At 48.3% G+C, this 15618-nt stretch overlaps 8 protein-coding genes across 8 annotated transcripts; 3 read left to right on the top strand and 5 right to left on the bottom strand.

The window, feature by feature from the left end:
* Positions 1-243: 243 nt before the first annotated feature.
* On the bottom strand, positions 244-1982 carry N7517_005234 (S-adenosyl-L-methionine-dependent methyltransferase MidA; the record flags this gene model as incomplete). Its single annotated transcript, XM_056722964.1, has 4 exons — positions 244-1142; positions 1211-1415; positions 1502-1768; positions 1833-1982. The coding sequence occupies 4 exons, from the start codon at positions 1980-1982 to the stop codon at positions 244-246; spliced, it is 1521 nt and encodes a 506-aa protein (XP_056579214.1).
* A 31-nt stretch (positions 1983-2013) lies between these two features.
* N7517_005233 (uncharacterized protein) lies at positions 2014-2218 on the bottom strand (the record flags this gene model as incomplete). Its single annotated transcript, XM_056722963.1, is given in 2 exon segments — positions 2014-2159; positions 2170-2218. Coding segments are annotated over 2 exon segments (195 nt in total), but the record flags the coding sequence as incomplete, so codon positions are not given.
* Positions 2219-4078: 1860 nt separating this feature from the next.
* Positions 4079-5153, bottom strand: N7517_005232 (RNA recognition motif domain-containing protein; the record flags this gene model as incomplete). Its single annotated transcript, XM_056722962.1, has 4 exons — positions 4079-4330; positions 4389-4805; positions 4888-5048; positions 5108-5153. The coding sequence occupies 4 exons, from the start codon at positions 5151-5153 to the stop codon at positions 4079-4081; spliced, it is 876 nt and encodes a 291-aa protein (XP_056579212.1).
* Positions 5154-5475: 322 nt separating this feature from the next.
* N7517_005231 (CDC2/CDK family serine/threonine-protein kinase) lies at positions 5476-6916 on the bottom strand (the record flags this gene model as incomplete). Its single annotated transcript, XM_056722961.1, has 2 exons — positions 5476-6337; positions 6387-6916. The coding sequence occupies 2 exons, from the start codon at positions 6914-6916 to the stop codon at positions 5476-5478; spliced, it is 1392 nt and encodes a 463-aa protein (XP_056579211.1).
* A 246-nt stretch (positions 6917-7162) lies between these two features.
* Positions 7163-8107, top strand: N7517_005230 (copper chaperone CCS1; the record flags this gene model as incomplete). The annotated part of the gene is made up of 3 exons (XM_056722960.1): positions 7163-7180; positions 7243-7501; positions 7578-8107. 3 exons carry the CDS (start codon positions 7163-7165, stop codon positions 8105-8107), a joined length of 807 nt encoding a protein of 268 aa, XP_056579210.1.
* Positions 8108-8605: 498 nt separating this feature from the next.
* Positions 8606-10180, bottom strand: N7517_005229 (uncharacterized protein; the record flags this gene model as incomplete). The annotated part of the gene is made up of 1 exon (XM_056722959.1): positions 8606-10180. The coding sequence occupies one exon, from the start codon at positions 10178-10180 to the stop codon at positions 8606-8608; it is 1575 nt and encodes a 524-aa protein (XP_056579209.1).
* Positions 10181-11197: 1017 nt separating this feature from the next.
* N7517_005228 (uncharacterized protein) lies at positions 11198-11452 on the top strand (the record flags this gene model as incomplete). The annotated part of the gene is made up of 1 exon (XM_056722958.1): positions 11198-11452. The coding sequence occupies one exon, from the start codon at positions 11198-11200 to the stop codon at positions 11450-11452; it is 255 nt and encodes an 84-aa protein (XP_056579208.1).
* A 1911-nt stretch (positions 11453-13363) lies between these two features.
* N7517_005227 (cytosine permease) lies at positions 13364-15089 on the top strand (the record flags this gene model as incomplete). The annotated part of the gene is made up of 3 exons (XM_056722957.1): positions 13364-13633; positions 13701-13917; positions 13981-15089. The coding sequence occupies 3 exons, from the start codon at positions 13364-13366 to the stop codon at positions 15087-15089; spliced, it is 1596 nt and encodes a 531-aa protein (XP_056579207.1).
* Positions 15090-15618: the final 529 nt, after the last annotated feature.

Raw genomic sequence — 15618 nt, 5'->3', positions numbered from 1 at the left:
TTTTTTTCATGAGATTTAACGAACTTGATAGGAGAGATACCACTTAGATGCATTGATATTTATTTATATATATATATTTTTTTAATATTCTGGGTGATTGGGGCTGAGTGGCTCTGCTTGATTGTTTCTGTATGTTGGGCGAGTCCATGTTATTCTATTTGATGGAAGATGAAATTATTATACATGAAATGAGCAGTCTGCGCTCCGAATCTATTGAAACACAAGACGATATACTTGCGGGTTTCACATTTGAATGCCGCCCCCAAAACCAACAGGTGGTCTCTGTCCTCCATTTTCAGGTACAATGGCCATGACCTTGTAGATCTGTCCCATCGACCCGCCGCTCTTCTCGACTAATCGCTTCCAGCCGGTCTCTAGGGTCTTTCTGTGCTCTTCGTCTTTCACCTTACGGAGCAACTGCCGCATACGCTCCTCAATTCCCATAGCCCCGAGGAAGTCACCCTGTTCAACAGGACCGTGCACCTCGACGCCATCACTGCCTTCGATGGCCGCTTCGGCCAGCGAAGTGAAATCCACATCCGCGCTGACATCCACTCGCCCTGGTTCTGAGAGTGCTGCCACTTTCTCGTGGCTTTTAATTCCGCGCAGCGAGTTGATGGGGATGGTTGACAACGTCCCGTAGTCCATGATCAAGGCTGCGCCAGATGGAGTCTTTTTCTGTGACGTTGGTGGGCTAGAAGCAGAGGCCTTTTTAGCAGCAAGCGAAGAAGCAGAATCACCACCAATGCGGCGAGCAAAGTCCGCAGCATAGATTCGGCTCTCAGGGCTGATCTCAATGGTGGAGCCTGGCCGCGATTTGAGTGCTCGGTAACGCTCAGAGATCTCCGGGATCACTAGCGACGATGGCGTGGAAGCTTTGGCTTTGGTCAATTGAAACTCGGGCTCTCCTTTGATGTTCTCTTCGATAGCTTTTGGATTTAGTGTCACCATTAACTCACGCCATTGCGGGGTGTTCGCATGTTTAGGTGGACTATGGAGTTCTACTGGGCCGGTGGGAGTCATGATCTTTCGTGGCTCGTTGGTCTGTTCGTTCTCCGGAGATGGCGGAACAGATTCGAATGCATGGATTGGAAGTGCATCGAAGAATTCATGTGCGAAGATGAAGGGTGTCTTGCCTTCCTCTATATCACCGATGATGTCCTTGGTCAGCATCAGACAAACGAGCAATTGACTTAAGATCATTACTTACCATGTGGCAGAAGGCGAATATCCTCCACCCAGACAATGGGTACATCAAAGTACTTGCACACACTCCGGTGTCCGATATCTGTCTCCTCCATCACAGCGTCCTCGCCGCACAGCAACCGCTTCTGCACTTCTCGGAGAGTCCCGCTAGCTTCCACCAGATAAATAGCCTCAACACTTGAAGAAAAGGACTTGAAGTTTCGGAAGGTCTGTTATGTAGATCGTGGTCAGTCCAATGCGCTTCTTATCCCTTTTCTTTCATAAAAGGAAGATAGGAATAAATGTTACCACTCACCCGCAGCATATCATCCATCAGAGTTCCTTTTCCTGGGCCAACCTCCATCAGCTGTACACCACTCCTCGTCCGCCCCTGCGCCATCCACTCTGCGATGGTCCATATACCGATCAACTCTCCAAAGACCTGCGAGATCTCGGGCGATGTGACGAAATCACCATTTTTGCCGAACACACCTCCGTTTTCGCCTCGAGTCGTATAATATCCGCCATCTGGGGAAGTCAAAACCTGGCGCATGAACCCCGCGATTGGTACGGGACCAGTGACCTAATTTGCGAAAGTGAATGATCAGCATAAGTGCAGTGAGAGGTAATGCGAAAGACATGTGTACCTTCATGACACTGGCCAATGTTTTTGCTAGCGGAGTGGACCATTCTCTCTGTTCAAATGTGGAGTTCCATCTTCCTGGGCATCTTGGAAGTACTGTGTTGCGAGGTCTGCGGAGGATATGCGACGCTACGCGCCTCGTGCCTTGGTTCATTCTTGACTTGTGTTTGTGCGGCTGTAATGGTTCATATAATCGGGTATGCAATAGCGGAACTATTTGCAGCAAGTGACAAAGCGTCCGGGGCCGAAACACTCGTTCTATTGTGTCGCGCCAAGTCGAGATGTTCTCTCTCAATCTCTCCGCGGAAGCTCCGCTGCACGTGATTATATACTTATCGAACTGTTATCGCCCGCTAGTCCCAAGATGGTAAGACTTCGCAATTCAAAGCCCTAAAGACTATAACATCAATATGTATGGGAGCAGCCTTGGAGCCTAGTGTTGCTATCAACAATATCGAACATGCTCTAAATTCATTCATAGCACTTGCACGGTGTATAAATATTGAAATTATTAAACCAATGCCTGGGTATATTACGATTTTCCGCCAGGCAAGATACCAATTGTCGTTATGATCTGAGAACACTCGTAATGAACTACCTAATACCGCGCAATATAAGTCTCTCTGATACCGGATAATCTTTGACGGCAATATCATACATCTTTGGCATTTAATAAATCAACACAGTGAAGTTGACAACATAATACGCTTCTGACGGAATAGTCCCGAGGGAGAGTGGGTATGGCGATAGTTAGGGCCCATCGGAACAATTCATCAGGACCGCCATTGTCACCATCTTCATTTCCTGCACTCCTGTGTTCATGTTGTCGTAAGATAAGTAGCCTAGTTTATCTGGTTTTCATACTTCTGTTGTATGTATGTTTTCGACAAAAATTCATGTGCGTGAAGAACAAAGAAACGATAGAACTAACCATGACTGTGTGATGCGATAAAACTACAAGAAATACCTGGACACCAGATCATTTAAATAATAGATCAGGGCATCTCTGCATGTATAAGGCTTTTCCCAGCCCTCGAGGTAATATCAACATAGGTCCCTGGGGAATAGTAGCCTTGTACTTTCAATTTGAAAGAAGCAACTTTCCTTGATTTTTCTGATGACCATGCTTCACTCAGATCACTGTCAATCTAACATCGTTCTGTTGGATTGCTACCATTACATTTTGCCAGACTCTATTTAGTTTACAACCTCATTGGGTGACCTCAATTGTTAATGGCTTCATATTCCACTAGATTTTGAAGTGAGTTTTCTTTGTGTAAATTGTGGCTAAAGGGAATTTAGGATAGATGGATAAATAAAAGGCCACGGTTCAGTGAAGACAGTTGAATAAGTCTGAGAGTGAAGCAAGACACGCAGTATATTTCAGCATCGAGTCAGTCAAAGAGGAAAGAGAAGTTGTTCCACTCTGTCTGATTTCACTGCCGAGTATGCCCCCAGAAAGTCAGTGGTTACTATATATAGCCCAGCCTTTTCTTTGTATTTGAAGAGCTTCGTAATTTCTTTCCTCCTTAACGTCCTACCCATGCTACGCTCAGATCAAAGCATTTCTCTGTCTTGTCGCTCTTGGTTGGATGTCAACGAACTTCGCCGCCGTATTGAAATCCACAAGTTTGTCTGTCTAGCGATGATATCTCGAGGCTATGGCTACTGAGTTTATCTTTCTTTACAGTTTCCTTTGTTTGCAACAGTTGAAGTGTGATCCCCCAGGTCTATAAAAGCCCTCTGCTATTCAAGCCTTGATATTTTCCCCCCTTCCCTTTCCTGTGTATCGCCTTAGTTGATACCAGCCCACGGCTTTTTCCAGTCTCCTCTTCATCAGTACCAGGGCAGCATTGACGCAAAATGCCCACCACTCGTCATAAAAGAAAGGCCGAGGATGACGCCCTTCTACCTGGTCTTCCCATGGACGAGAAGTGAGTTAGAGTGCTGAAGCCGTCTGACCATCATGGATGCCTACCGGTCTGGGGATCTTGTCTAGATACAGTCACTTACTGGGCACACGGAAAAATGGTTGCCGGTCCCAAGAAAATGGATATGGAAGAAAACATTAATATTCTTTCCGATTTGTCCTGTTCGCCGCTATCTGTTGCAAAAGGTATGCTCCGAATGCTAAAAAATGTCCATAAACTGCTGTGACCATATCATACATTTCATGAGAGTGCAAGAAGAAGCACGATCTTCACGACAATTCCGCGCAGTCCTCAAGTTATCATGCTCAAATTTGGGTGCTCAACGACGCCATTTCCGTTGGTTCTGGTTCTTCTGCGTATTCCGCGGCGGCACATCGACCATCATTTCATCGCTGTAGAGGCCAGTCTGCGAATTTCCCTGGCTCTCGGCTAGCAGGTCGTTCAGAGGGGCTGGGACACGACGGGCTCGGAGTCGTTCCTGATCAGCTTGTGCTCGGAGTGCAGTGAAGGGATCTTGGTGGGTTGTGGCCTTGGTCGATTTAAGGGTCATCGTAAGCAGTCTCCCATCAGCCTAGAAAGCATGCATCAGCATCCGTTTTGTAGTCTCATTAAACAGGAACAGTATTTACCCTCTGGTTGTGGAAATTGGCAACCACTAGCTCTGCAGCTGCCTTCTCCGCATATGCAAATTCCGCAACAACACTTGGCTGGCTTGCTACTATCTGGCAGCTGATCATAGGTCCTGTTATGGGCTCAAGAGCAGACTGAATGTCGGCAGCTGTTGTCCCAGGCGCAAAGTTTCTTCCGACGACAATGAACGGGCCCGAGGCACCCTTAATGGTCATGTTCATGCCACCGGATGTACGGCTGCTCTGTGCAAATTTGCCTGTTCGCGCGTTCCCTTGGCCATTCTCGGTTTGGAAAACTGTCCGGACCTGATCTACATTCATGCGATCTTGCTTGCCAGGTTTGCCGCGTGTCCGATTGTTGCTTGTGGTGGGTGCTGGCTTGTTCTTGTTGGGTTGCACGGTGGCTGACGCGGAGCGCTAAATGTTGACGCGAGAGATTGTCAAAGATTGTCCCTCAATGATGGTCGCATACATGGTCGCATGGTGGAATTGTTCATACCTTGGATACTCCGATCCTGCTTGCTAAGCTTCCGGGCTTTGCAGTCTGTGATTTGTTCTGCGCTTTCTTGCCAGCGCCAGAGCCAGAACCTGGTGCGCTTGATCTGCGGTTCTTTCCAAGGAGTTGGTTTGCGAGCTCCTCTTGCTTTTTCTTTTGACGATCTGTGGAGGGAAACAGTTAGATTTTGCTAGGTGTCAGCGCTGGAGGTTGGAGTCATTACCAGCCTGGATGATTTCGTCGAACGAGACTGGTTGTTTGGGCGCCATGACAGAAAGAATATAAATTAGACGAATTAAGAAAAGAAGAGTAAATCAAGTCAGAATAAAAAAAATGTGGTGAGGTTGAAGAAGAAAAGAAGCTTGGGGGGCCGATCAGAGTTGGGGCCGATCTACCTGTCCGGAACTCCTTGATTATATCCACATCTATAGCCCATTGGCCCCACGCTTGTTATTTCTATCTTATTCTATATTACTCTATTTTATTCTACCTGAGCTCAAAGGGCAGTCATGGAACATATCTCCGAGGTAGATATTTTATAGAAACAATAAAACAAGATTTGCTATTATTTACTCTTATATGTGAAAGCAGTTATCCCAACCGAAGAGTAAATCCAGCCCCTGCTTCACCGGTATCTCCACCAGGAGCACCTCCAAAGACACCTGCAAAGTCCAGCTCGGGTGCTTCCTGGCCTCGTTTAGGAGCCTCAGGCGTGTGGTGACGTCTCCGTTTCTCCATGCCGGCCTTGGAGGGAAACGTAGGGAACATCTCTCGCGGTTTGGGACGGGGATCTTCCTTGAAATATTGGTGATCGAGGCACTGTTTGGCAGTAGGACGGGAGGTCGGATTCAGCGCCAGCAAACCTGACATGAGACTCAAGCCCGCATTGGTCAGGTAAGGGAACCGGGTGCGAGGCAGCAGAGGAGGGTTGCTGGCCGAAGGTGCCGATGTCGACGGGAGCCGCAAAGACTTGGCGTTGGGCAATGAACGGAACCCAGGCCATGTTTCAGAGTTCGGTGGCCCGGTCAAGGCGAAGATCTTAGACACCTGGTCGACTTCATTTTTGCCCTGTAAGAGGGGCTCTTTGGTGAGAAGCTCGCCGAAGATACAGCCAATGCTCCACATGTCGATCTCTGTGCCGTATTTTTCGGCACCGAGGAGCAGCTCCGGCGCACGGTACCAGAGTGTCACGACGAGCTGTGTCAGCTTGGGAGGTGGATCGCCGAAGTAGCGGGCCATGCCAAAGTCGGCAATTTTAAGTTCACCACGGTTGTTCATTAATAAGTTCGAGGTCTTGAGGTCGCGGTGCATGATCCATTGTGAATGTAGGAACTCGAGTCCTCCAACCACCTGCAGCAAGACGGTCTTGATCTCCGAAGGAAGGAAGGGCTCGCGCATCTCGTCGAGTAGGGCTTTGAGGTCGTGTTCGTGGAAATCCATCACTAGATACACACTGTCCCATTGATTAACATATGTAAAGAATGCAGACGCGGGGAACTCACTCGTCCATTTTATTGCCCATTACTACCTCCCGCAGGTAAACGACATTTTGATGTCGCGCCTCCAGAAGTGTTTGGATTTCCCGAAGCCCAGTGACTGGGAACCCGTCCGGCGAGTTCTCCAGCTTGAGCTTCTTCAGCGCGACAATTTCTCCCGTCGAAATATCCTTTGCGCGTGAAACCCATCCATACGAGCCCTCCTCAATGTGGTTCAATCTTTCGAAGTTATCCACATGTCTGCAGGGGCCCCATTCTCCAACCGGGAAGCGCAGTAGGGTCGACTGGTTTTTCTGTTCCTTCTCGGTCACCACTTCCTCATCATTTGGACGGGCATCGGGGTCATTGGAGAGTCTTCGTCGTTTTTTCGGGGGGCCTAGCTCGCCATTGGTTGTGGCATCCCGAGCTTGAGCTTTGTTGGCATCTTCGAGTCGCTGTTTCTCCGCTTTAGCGCGTCTTTTTTGTTCCTTATCGCGTTTTTGTTGGGCAATAATTGCTTCTGTTTCTGGGTCGTCGGTTGCCCATCTGGATGACATTTTCGTGGGGGCAATGTTGAAGAGAAGTTCGGGAATGACGTTTCGTCAGAAGCCGAGTTCGATTTGAAATCCAACGCCCCGCCTGAATTTGTATAGCACATTTACTTTGTTCTGGCCTTTGGTCTAATCTTTTCCCTAATCTTTTCTTCTGGGATATTATCTTTATCTCTTTCTCTTTATATTCTTCGCTTTCAGTGCACATACTATACTTGCCACCGAATTCGTATCTACTGTCTCTTCCCCGCCATGATCGAACCATTCCAAGTCAGTCTATTTGAGCGCCATGACTCATAAACACCCAATACTAATGCGATTCTCATATATAGACGACCTTCTCGGTCCCAATGACCTGTGAAGGCTGCGTGAAGTCTATCTCGACCTCTCTACACAGCCTGGAAGGTAGTCATCACACCCCAAACTCACCTTCATCTAAGTTGACCCCCGCAACAGGAATCAACAAGGTTGAAGCAAACCTCAAAGACCAGCTAGTTTTCGTCGAAGGCACCGCTCCTCCCAGCTCTATCGTAACCGCGATCGAAAACACCGGCCGCGATGCCATCCTCCGCGGCAGCGGCACTACAAACAGTACAGAATCCCCGGTCCCTACATTGCTATTCCATGCGACACACGTGAGCAATGCCAACTGATATACACCATACAGGTTCCGCCGTATGCATCCTTGAAACGCACTCAACGAGCGTCTCAAACAATATCCGCGGCCTCGCGCGCATGGTCCAGGTCTCCCCGAACATGACCCTCATCGACCTGACAATCAACGGCCTGTCGCCGGGAAAATACTGGACCACTATTCGAGAAGCGGGGGATATCTCCCGGGGTGCTGAGTCTACCGGTGGTATCTGGGAGGCTGTGAAGAGCAAGGTGCTTGGTGCCGACGCTGCCGCCACCCCGGCCAAGGAGACCCGGGGCATTCTTGGTACCGTGGATGTTGACAATAAGGGCCGGGGCAGTGTGTTTTTGGACCGGCCTGTGGCGATCTGGGAGCTTATTGGTCGGAGTATGGTTGTTTCGAACGGGACGGAGGGTCCTTTCAAACGCGAGGATGAGAATACCCTTGTTGGTGTTATTGCGCGCAGTGCGGGTGTGTGGGATAATGATAAGATGGTTTGCTCGTGCTCGGGTAAGAATGTCTGGCAGGAGAGACAGGAACAGGTTGTCCTGGGTATGGCTTGAGTTCTAGTGTCGGTTGACTTTATTAGGAGTGATCATGTAGCCAGATCAATTATCCAGTGATATACGTAGCTTCAAATATGTGATACCATGAAGTATAAATGTGATTATGAATGACAGAACGATTTTACTGTGCTTTAAATAGGAGGTCACCTCGTGCCATAACCTCTACCTCTCGTTTTTGTTCTTTTATTAGTAAATTGTTTTGCTGAAGTAGTGGAACATTATGAAGGTGAACCTCTACGTACCTACACATAACTAGCTAGATTCATATACTTCTGTTTGTAGTTGAGCCCGGTCTTCCTCTGTGACTACATATCAAAATGTCAGCACAAAGGCTGCAGAAGAGGTCCATGCATAGAATGTTAAAAGAATGAATGAACTGTGGTAGTGGAAACTTCATTCTAGGACTGCTAAGGGTAGGTAATAATACAGTGTGGCCAAAGAGAACAGGACCCTATTGGTTAGGCCATTCCTATAAAAAAGTATTAACGAATAATTTCACCAAACCTGTCTTGGCTGCACAATCCCAGGATAAAACTCGTCGTCTGTATCCTCTTCCACAAATTCCAATCCCGCACTGGGAATGCCATTGGGTATGACGCGTAGGGACAGGATCCCTGGAGAGATCGCCTCAGTTAGTTCCTGAGATCCTCTGGTATTACCACAGTTGCTGGTGGTATTCTGTGCTGATTTGACTGGCTCATTCCCTCTGTCAGGATACTGGCTGTTGGTTTTGCCATCGAAAAGGAAATACCCATTTCCATCCTCCACCGGGCTTGGGAACAGGACCTCAGAGTCTATTGGAGACCATGTTTCGTTTGACATTGATTCTATTGAAGTCATTTCCGTTGATGTGATATCTCGCGATGTGGTATTGGCGGGTGTGTAACGGCTTGAGGAATCTTCAACACTTGACCATTGTGTGGTTGCTCTCTCGGAGATAGACGACCATCTTTGGCCGGAATTCCGGTTGGAGATGCAATTGAGGGGATTGGTATAAGAAAATGACTGTGTCTCTTCGGAATGGGCGATTAGGGTTTGCGGGGGCACCAGAGGCATGAGACCTTCATCGTGTTCATGATATGGAGACATGTTGCTGTATGTATCATCCTCATGCCCAATGCATTCGAGTGGCCCTTGAGAGGCACACGGGGTTCCTTCTTCCTCGTAGAGCTTGGCGCTATTCTGACTGGGGCTAGAACTGTGTTGGCTGAGGTCGAGACTTTGTTGGCTGAGATTGGGGCTGTGCTGATCGAGGTCGGGAATGTGTTGACTAGGGCTGGGACTACCATTTTGCCTCGCCCACTGATCCAGTGCCTCTTGATAGATTCCTGGAAATGCAAATCGAACTTCGGCGGAGCATTGTCTCGAAATGGGAACTGAGCTTGGTTGATTATCACTGATTTGTGTATCCGAACTTGCATCACTGATATTTTGCTGCTGTAGATTTGTTGCTTGCTGTTCTCTCATAGATGGCTGAGGATCTGCCAGACCGTAGGCAGACATTTTGACCTCTTCGTCGGTAGAGATTGCAACGCCCCATGTCTGCCCTATTAAATGGTTCCCTGTCGATGCTGTGATATGAGTAAAGTGATCCTCAGAATTCATATTCGCCCCCAAGTCTTCAGCTCCATCAAATTGGAAGTCAAGATCATGGTCGTTGGCTAGAGTCGAGTTTACCCCAGAATTACTTACAGCTCGGCCGGAAATTTCGGAGAGTTTGGATGTTGATTCAGATGCAGGAAGAGTTGCGGGCGAACGATGGATCGAATTAATCGACGGCACGCGAATAAGAGACGGCACATCAAGATTGACGGATGGGGAAGAAGGTGTAGGATTCATGCGAGACAGTTCGGCGCCAAATGCCAGGTCCTCTTGGGTATCCGTGGTGTAGGCCCCGGATGAAACTCCACGGTGTTGCTGTCTTTCACGCTTGAGAGCAACGGGGCTGACAAAACTTTTCTTGGGGTACTCTTCCTCGCCCGAACGATGAATGAGACCCGACCTCAGTGCCAACAGACCTGATCGTGCTCTATGGAGAGATCGTCTGGAGACAGATTGGACCCATGCCATTGGACTACGCGACCCCGAAGACGAACTGGGTTGCTCCTGGGAACGCCATGACAAGCTTGATATCTCTGGGTTGTGACGAGGATCTAGGGGATTAAACACGGGGTAATGGATCCTTTCTTGGCAAGTTGGCTGTTCCTGTACTGCAACAGTCATGCTGCTGTCTTAGTTAGCAGAATATCTCTTTCATCTTCTGGCATTCTTTGTTTGTCATTACCTGGCTCTCTTGCTTGCCTGGGGGCGGAAGACTGATGATAGCGAGAATAACTGGCGACGCATGGTGTCTGAGCCTTTTTGTTGGTGGTCGGGACTCATTTTGTTCGGATTGTTCTAGGACGTGCATCCACCAGTTCGAATCACCAATGAAATAAAGAAAGCATGTGAATAACTAGCAAAGATAGATACCGATCATGCCAGCGTGTGAATATGTGACGTCAAAGAAAAAGACAAGAAAACAAAGCTCTGGTGTTCCTTAAGATCACGAGGTGGAAGTCGAAGTGACGCGTGATTGAAATTTATAGTCGAGCTTGATCGCTCTTACCCTCAAGCTTCATACTTTACCTCTGCCAATTGGATACTGTCTAGGTACAGGTATGATGTTGTTTACATTATAGACCTATCCAGAGATCATCTGCTTTATTATATTTCCAAGGTCGAATATATTAATGAGCCTACAAGAAAGTCAAGATATGGAATACAACCATAACCTCGTCTTCACTAGGAGTACCAGAGCTAGGGTTCGCCATGGTAACGTGACCGAATATGCACCTGGACAAGCGTGGCAGGAACATTAGCAGAGCCCTCCCAGCGTGACCGACTAGGACACTAGGGTTCGTCATGGCAACGTGACTAAACGCGCGACGGTGACAGCGACAAAGAATAATTCCGAAATAGATGCCTAAGATATCAGCCATGAAGCTCAACAGGCTTCAATCTTAGCTTATCCTTCAAATGTTTGCTCTTCCAAATGGATACCCTGTTCGTAGAAAACAATATGTATAGATCGCAATGATAATGATGATGGCGCTTCGTTGTTGGATTTTGCCAGAGATATCCTTCTCCAGTATCACGCTAGTCATCCGGACCTTTCCCGTGCGTCTCGACTACGGTGTTGTTTCGGGTATAGTTGTTGAGCGAGCTGGTGTTGAGCCGTTAAATAACCGGGTGGGCAAACGAGAGGGTGGGGTGGACAGCAAGCGGACGACTAGCAGTAGCAACGATGATGTCGGTATTTTAGTTGGTCGCCTCAGTGCCGGACTTGGCAAGGTCTCTTGAAATTGGAGCTGACGATCAGTCGTCATGGCCATGGCTTAGCAAGCGTTTAGATGGTAGGCACCAATCAGCCCACATGGGTGGTATGGAGTGATGAGGGGAGCTATGTGGACAGGAGCTATGAGGAGTAAATGTGTGCCATGTAATTTGTTGAATGTGTTAGTGATGCATCGAGGGGAAAGAAGGCAATAACAAACACGATCATTGTGGCTTATGTTCAGGCGAAATAGGTAAGGATGGTGCTTTTCAAGGTTTAAACTGGTTAATCATGAAGTACGGTTTAAGGGGATTGAGGAGATCAGCAGAGTTGTACACGGCACAGTGTTTGATATAGATATTTCAATTGTTGTATGTTCAGAAAGCCAATATACAATTTTGGTAAAGCGCTATTACGCCGACGGTGAAATAACGTTGACCGAATAAGTCCGAGAAGTCTACTCCGTAGCTTCGACATCAATAGATGGCAGTTATTAGGGATTGAGCTAAGCTGCTCACATACAGAGATGATAAATACGAGAGGGATAAGAGATGAATCCTGGAGAGCAGAGGGGCATCTGCTTAGAGCACAAATATGCCTCAATGGTTCTCCAACTTTCGGAAAGTCCCGTTATATCCAGTTTGGCAAAATTGGATAGGCAGGAGAAAAAGAAAGTATTGTAGCCAACAAGGACGAGAAAACCAACATCATTCCCTTCGATTTACCTCGAAATATGATATCGCATTGGACATCCCAGCCTCGAAGCCAATCAAGACCTTTTGATTTGCGAGAAGCACGCTAGACAGAATTAAGCATAGATCGAAGCAACATTGAAGTTTACATGATCGGATCTGTCAAGAGATCTCGTCCGCGCACCAATGAAGTTCAAAACGGCAATCTCGGGAGCCTTGTCTCTAGCTGGTTATAATGTTTAGTAGGGATAAGAATAGCCAAAGCCAAAGATATGACAAACATGCCATGTGGCTTCGAAACATGTTTGGATATGCGTGTGCATATCCGACCGGCTCGACCTTCCAAGATCACCGTTATAGGCTATGTGCGGTCACTTGCTCCGTTTCTGATCGAGAAAAGCCACACACGTTTGAGAATATATTGGGGCCCGATAACATCCGGGGTAGCGTAGCTAGGTCCCGGCGTGGATATTCGATATTCCCCGCACAAACATGGGAAGAAAGCATTGCAGATACCAAGCTTCACGCACATCGGCGTCTCCCGTCTGACAAGGGTCAGGAAGCTTGATTGAAAGACATGGGTCGACTTGGATACCAATCAGTGATCAAAACACAAGGTTCAGGTAGAAGATCTCTGATCAAAATGATAAGAATACTTGGCAGGTACATATTTGGAAAACATGATTGGGTATACAAGGATATGAGTTTAGAAGAATCCTGTCACTATCAAGAGATATCGGAAGCCGGATTTTCTCTTATCTGAAATCCCGAGAGGGTGTCCACCCGTGGACTTTCTGGCCCGCTCACACAACTTCTTTCATCCAATGACAATCCCAAGTTCAATCCGAGACGGAAGCGAGTGCAGAATCCTCGGCATCCTGATAAGCTAGGGCTATCGGAAATATTGTGATTGGTTCAACAAATCTTTTTATGGGGTTTCAAGGCTTGTCATTTGTCTCGTCTTCTGGAAGGGGACCACGCGACAGGGCTATCTTTGCCACAGTGCGAGATCGCGGTGGAGACGCGCAAAGAAATTCTCGCGACACTATATTAACAGCTCCTCCCGTTCTGTGGATCAAAAAAAAAAGAAGAGAGAATGATGTGACAGTGCCTTTGTACAATTCAATCCCTTCATCCTGATCTCCCTGGGTCTCGCTGAGCCTACCCAGCTCTTCGATTAATCCCGTTTATATTCTCGTCTCCATTCCAATCTTCGCCTTCATTGGTGAGGATTCAACCGAACAGATGCTTCCCAAGTTCGCCAAAGCGTTCCGCAGCTCAAATGAGGACCTGGAAAAAGCTCCCCAGGTGAACAATTCCGCCGACACAAATAGCAACGATATATTCGACAACTCCAGCGATGGCGCCGTGCCCGGAGAGAGCTTCGAATATGGCGATTCGCTGTACGCCAAGATCCAGCGTATAGCCGGCAAGCTCAACATCGAGCAGCGAGGTGTCGAACGAGTGCCGGATTCTGAGCGGAACGATACGTCTTTCCTCAATATTGGTAGCATGGTGTGTTCCTGCAATTACCTGGCGTGATCGCCATGGCCTGGAGGCCTTTTCCACTGACCAAACCTAGTGGTTGGCCGCAAACATGGTCGTGAGCTCCTTCGCCATTGGCGTTCTTGGAAAGTCTGCATTCGGGCTGGGCTTCATTGATGCCATTTTGGTCTGTCTCTTTTTCAACCTCCTCGGTGTCATGACCGTGTGTTTCTTCTCGTGCTTTGGTCCTCCCTTTGGGCTGCGCCAGATGGTGCTCTCGCGATTCTGGTTTGGATGGTGGGCTGTGAAATTCAGTAAGTTGGCTCGGGATGTCCATTCGGTTAGTAGAATGGTCATGCTAATTAATGATTTCCTAGTTGCCGTCCTTAATATTATCGCCTGTGTCGGTTGGTCTGCTGCCAACGCCATCGTCGGTGCCCAACTTCTCAACGCGGTAAACGACGAAGTCCCCGGATGGGCCGGTATTCTCATCATCACATTCTGCACGCTCCTCGTCACCTTTTGTGGGTACAAGTTTGTTCACATGTATGAATACTGGAGCTGGATCCCCACCTGCATCGTGTTTATCATTGTGCTCGGCACATTCGCCCACTCCGGCGATTTCATCAACATCCCAATGGGAGTCGGAATTTCTGAAATGGGTGCCTGTCTATCCTTCGGATCCACTGTCTATGGTTTCGCCACTGGCTGGACCAGCTACGCTGCCGACTACACTGTCTACCAGCCAAAGACTCAGAGCCGTCGCCTGGTCTTCTTGTCTGCCTGGATTGGTCTGATCGTCCCCTTGCTCTTCACCCAATTCCTCGGTATCGCCATCATGTCCGCGACTGAGATGGGTGACGGATATAACAACAAGTACGCCGAGGGTTACCGCGCCTCCGTCAACGGCGGCCTGATCGCCGCCGTGCTGGAGCCTCTCGGTGGCTTCGGCAAATTCTGCCTCGTCATCCTGGCCCTATCCATTATCGCCAACAACTGCCCCAACATCTACTCCGTCGGTCTGACCTTGCAGGTGCTCGGTCGGGCTACTCAGCGCGTGCCGCGATTTATCTGGACCTTCCTCGCCTCTTGTGTCTCTCTTGCCATCGGTATCCCGGGCTACTCGAACTTCGAGGCCGTCCTCGAGAACTTCATGAGCCTTATCGCCTACTGGCTAGCTATTTACTCCGGCATTGCGCTGGTTGACCACTTCGTTTTCCGACGTGGATTCGATGGCTATCGTCCGGAGGACTACGACAATCCCGACAAGCTGCCCATGGGAATCGCCGCGTCTATTGCGTTTGCCTTTGGTATTGTCGGTGTTGTTGTGGGCATGAGCCAGTCTTGGTGGACGGGTCCTATCGCCAAGTATGCTGGTGACCCCGATAATGGTGGTGGCGACATCGGCTTTGAGTTGGGCTTTGCCTTCGCTGCTTTTGTATATTGCATCTTGCGGCCGATCGAGATTCGCAAGACTGGTCGGTAACTTGAATTTTATAGTATTTAGATTTTGCGGTGTATATATTGGGTTGGTTCGGGGTGGGTTCATTTGTGGTTCGATTGCATTGGATTATTATACATTTGCATAGTTGCATTACAACATATTTACATAATATTCAATTTTTAGCCGTAAATGTCAGCTCCCATTGCTCCTCCCTATAACACTGGTGCCTAGAACCTCCATCATCAGACTCGGAGGAATTCAGAAAACTCGCCGCTTGTTCTCCGGTACAATATCAAGCCGTTCTGGCAGCGGATGTAAAGAATAATCATAGAAGACTGTCAGGTGGCTAGATGGCATTGGAGAGCTCGGAAACTCTTAATTTCCATTGGCTGGACAAGCCGCATATGGGGCCCGGGTGGCTTGGACTATGCTTCCCAATCGGGAAACTTGATATCTGACCTCGAGCACTCTTTGACCTCTTGCTTATGGATAACGTGCATTGCCTACATATATAAGGCAGAGCAAACCTCGTTACTTCTCATTTAGAGCTAGGATTCCTCATTCTGAACCA

This window comes from Penicillium concentricum (assembly GCF_028827145.1).
Source record: "Penicillium concentricum strain IBT 3081 chromosome Unknown utg000002l_segment0_segment0, whole genome shotgun sequence".
Lineage (NCBI taxonomy): Eukaryota > Fungi > Ascomycota > Eurotiomycetes > Eurotiales > Aspergillaceae > Penicillium > Penicillium concentricum.
The sequence above is the reverse complement of the archived record's forward strand: the minus strand, read 5'-3'. Positions and strand labels throughout refer to the sequence as shown.